General features: G+C 47.3%; 1 protein-coding gene across 1 annotated transcript in view; it reads right to left on the reverse strand.

Moving 5' to 3' along the window:
• frem1b (Fras1 related extracellular matrix 1b) overlaps positions 1-3,582 on the reverse strand; it is a 43,500-nt gene that overhangs the window by 7,148 nt on the left and 32,770 nt on the right. The window contains exons 26-33 of the mRNA XM_008297722.1: positions 3,532-3,544; positions 3,191-3,357; positions 2,989-3,118; positions 2,299-2,371; positions 1,670-1,819; positions 1,208-1,557; positions 693-737; positions 341-502 (exon numbers count right to left, since the gene is read on the reverse strand). Of these exons, the coding sequence (XP_008295944.1) occupies positions 341-502; positions 693-737; positions 1,208-1,557; positions 1,670-1,819; positions 2,299-2,371; positions 2,989-3,118; positions 3,191-3,357; positions 3,532-3,544 (1,090 nt within the window). The remainder of the gene's footprint in view (positions 1-340; positions 503-692; positions 738-1,207; positions 1,558-1,669; positions 1,820-2,298; positions 2,372-2,988; positions 3,119-3,190; positions 3,358-3,531; positions 3,545-3,582) is intronic.

Genomic DNA, 3,582 nt, shown 5'->3' on the forward strand with positions numbered 1-3,582 from the left:
GCGTTTCCACCCCAAAGGAGTCAAAGATGAACCAGAAGCTGGTGGACGGAACCCAGAAGAACCCAGCTGAGGAGAACATGGACGTTCAACCAGATATTAACATTTCTGTATGTATATTTATGACCAAGCATATTTCCAGAAGACCTTTAATGAATCTATAAAAGAACCAAAAAACATGATTGTTCTATGTGAGAAAGATTCATGTTTGAATGGTTCCATCAGATAAATATCAGAGTTCTCGGAATCACTGGAAACTAAAGACTGAATGATGAACATGGTCTGTAAGTGGATGTAAACTTTGTTCACCAGCGTATATTCATACATATGTGTGTGTTTGGACCTTGCGTTGTCGGAACTCCGGTTCCTGTCCTGGTTCTGGATGGTCCCTCTGAGAAGCATCTCTGACTGGAAGCTCCTGCAGGAGGCGACTGTGAGTCGAGCGGCTCCATCCGGTTTCAGCAGGCTGCAGCTCCTCCAGCCGGAGAGGAGTCAGACTGTGGAACTGATGAACAGGAGGCTGCAATCAGCTGAGCGGGTCAGTGGTTCTGTCCCAGTCCATTTGGTACACAGTTAGAAACATCTGCTCCATTCTACACACGTATTAGGATCTGTAGCTGTTTTAAAGCCTCCTGCTCCTTCTGTACCTGCTGGTTAAACGCAGGTGTGTCTTTGTGATAAAGGGAAATTCTTACCGTCCAGAACTTCTCCTGCGATCGTCTCTCTGCAGGCTGACGGACCTGAACATCGACACAAAGCTCAGATAAAACTCTGCACAGGAAATAAAATCTATAAAAAACTGACAACAAGGGTCAGAAAAATCTGTCTAAAACAGTGGAACATGTTCAGAACTGGAAAATCTGCAAAACTGGAAAACAGCAAACGTCTGTAAAATATGATTTCTAACTGGTTTAAACAGTAAAACTGTCACGTTGTGAATATGAACCACCATTTAGTACATTTTGATGTAGAGATTTTTTGCGAGTCGATCACCAGCTGCCTGAGAGTTTAACGGCTCAGAACAAGTCTCCTACGTCTTCGAATGAATGAACCACTCACTTAAGATATTAAACATAAAACTAGAGAGGTCGACGACTGAAGAATGACTCCAAATGAATCTGAAAGCTTGTCATGGATCAGCACCTCAGACGAACTGGGATCTTCTGTAATAAACCTGGTTCTGTTTTGGTGCTTGATGAGGAACACGAACCTTCAGTCCTCCAACTCTCAGCCTGTGTCCAGAGCTTCCAGAGCTCCCAGAGCTCCCAGAGCTCCCAGAGCTCCCAGCTGCTGTCCGAGGTCGCTGTCTGTGGTGATGGTGGACGTGTCTGTAGCTGGGTGCCGCCTGGTCCTGTGGCTCCACCTCCCCGTAGTCCAGGTAGGGTCGGCGGTTCGGGACGTCTCCTCTGGGAGGATGAGGATGGTTCTCCCACAGTAGCTCGGCCTCGATGTCAGTGACCGGATCCTGGTCCTCCTCAGGGAGGAGAGGAGGAGAACCAGGAGGATTACCAGGAGGTCGCTGGTCAGCCTCTACCTTCAGGTCTTCTGGGTCGCAGCTTCCTGACAGACATAAAACAGGACAGAGTTTGATTAAAACATGGAGAGCAGAACTGTAAAAGGTTCCAAAGCTGCAGTTTTGTCTGTCTTTAAAGCAGCATCTGATTCTCTTCACCTCCTCGCGGGTCGATGATCTCCACGCTGGCAGAGCTCCTCGGTCCCAGGACGGCATTTCGTGGGTTCTTCAGGGTGACAATGAAGGTCTCGTGGTTCTCCTCCAGACCGTCATCGATCAGGTAAATGTTCCAGGTTTTCACGTTCACACCTGAAACAGGTTGAAGAGCAGAACCAGGAGCTGCAGCGTCACAACCAAACGCTGCCAGAGTTCAGTAAAGCAAAGACCGGATTCAGCAGAATCCAGCCTTCAAACACACTCAGCACTCAGAAGTAACATCAGACTGATGCTGATGCTGCACAAATATCACTTTACATGATTATATACCACAAAATTACTGTTTTAAATAGTCTTTACAACATTCAGTTTCAGTTTCATGTGTGGTTTTACTTCAAGAATCATTTATAGTTTTACTTCTGACTTTTCTGTTCGTGTCTTATTTCAGTTTTATTTCCAGTAAAGTATTGAACTTCTATCTGAGTGATCAGTTACTGCTTTTATCCTCGTGTCATGTTGTTTTCTGAGTTAAATGTCCTTTGAGATAAATGAAGTTGTATGTTTTCTTCATGTGGACGAACAGCTGTCAGAAATCTAAGTTTCCTGTGACGCTGTGCTGAACAGAACCTGACCTGGGTCAAACTGGATCAGGCCGGCGGTGCTGTGAGTGAAATCCTTGCCCGGTTTGGCCGATCCTTCCTCCACCTGCAGTGACAGACAAACACAGTGCTGCTGAAAGCTGAAGAGTTTCACATTCATGCTCTGGCTGCAGTCTGAAGTTCTTCATGCAGAGACGTGAAGCCTGACTGGGAGCTTTGTTAAGAAGCTGCAGGTTTCACACCTGGAGAGCAGAACATCGGAGGACTGATCAGGAAGTTCAGAGACGGTTCACAGAGAACATCACCGGAGTTCTACCTGAACACCAGCAACAGTCCAATGACCAGGTGAGACGTCTCTGACTCCCGATGTTTCTCTGAACTCAGAGTTCCACTGGAACGTCCTGAGAACATTCAACCAGCTGAACTGTGATTCATGTCGCTGCTCCGACAGTCTCAGCTGATTGACACCAGATTCTGTCCACAACAACACAATCACCTCCATCCTCCTCCTCTTCTTCTTCTCCTCCATCATTAAACTCCAGCTGAAGGTTCTTGTCTGGACTCAGTCCAGCAGGTTGGTCCCAGATGGAGCCAACATGTTTCCAGATCAGGACCTCTGATGGAGGCTACCTCCAATCAGGAGCAGACTCTGAACTTTTTGATCAAAGCTCGGATATTTGTGAGAACATGGAGCAAAGCTGCAGCAGGACCAGCACGACTCACCTGGATGGCAACATAAGCTGGGTCGATGCTCTTGCCGCTGCGCTGGATCTGGATCTGAAGGGTTCTGGCCGTCTCACAGGTTCTGTAGCATGTGGCGGACAGCTCGACCCGAGACCAGGACAGCTGCAGCCTGCGGAGACACTGAGTCCGTCATTCTATCAAACGCTGCTGCTGATTCTGACGACCAAGTCTTCAAACCTACAGCTGTGGCAGCGCAACGTTTCCTGCTGGGTCGCTGAGGATGAACTGGAAGCTGTCGGCTGTCACCTCCACGTCTGCAGGAACCACAAACAACACGAACCGCCGGTCCAAATCCCGCTGGGTGAACCGACCTCGGATGTAGGCGCCTGATCGGACCGAACACTTCGACTTTATTATCAGGTTAGAACTTAATAGAAACATAAAATGAACAAAAGTAATAAATAAAAGTCAAACCACGAAGTTAAAATATCAGGTTAAAAAGACTGAAAGGTCCAAGTTTGATTCACAGCAAACAGAAGAACACAAACCGGAGAACGTTGATTTTTAACTAACATTTCTCACACAGATAACCGGACTGGCAACCGGGTTCTACTTGCAGCCATGTTCTACCTG

The sequence above is a fragment of the Stegastes partitus genome, unplaced genomic scaffold (assembly GCF_000690725.1).
Source record: "Stegastes partitus isolate 25-593 unplaced genomic scaffold, Stegastes_partitus-1.0.2 Scaffold1241, whole genome shotgun sequence".
In the NCBI taxonomy this organism is placed as follows: domain Eukaryota; kingdom Metazoa; phylum Chordata; class Actinopteri; family Pomacentridae; genus Stegastes; species Stegastes partitus.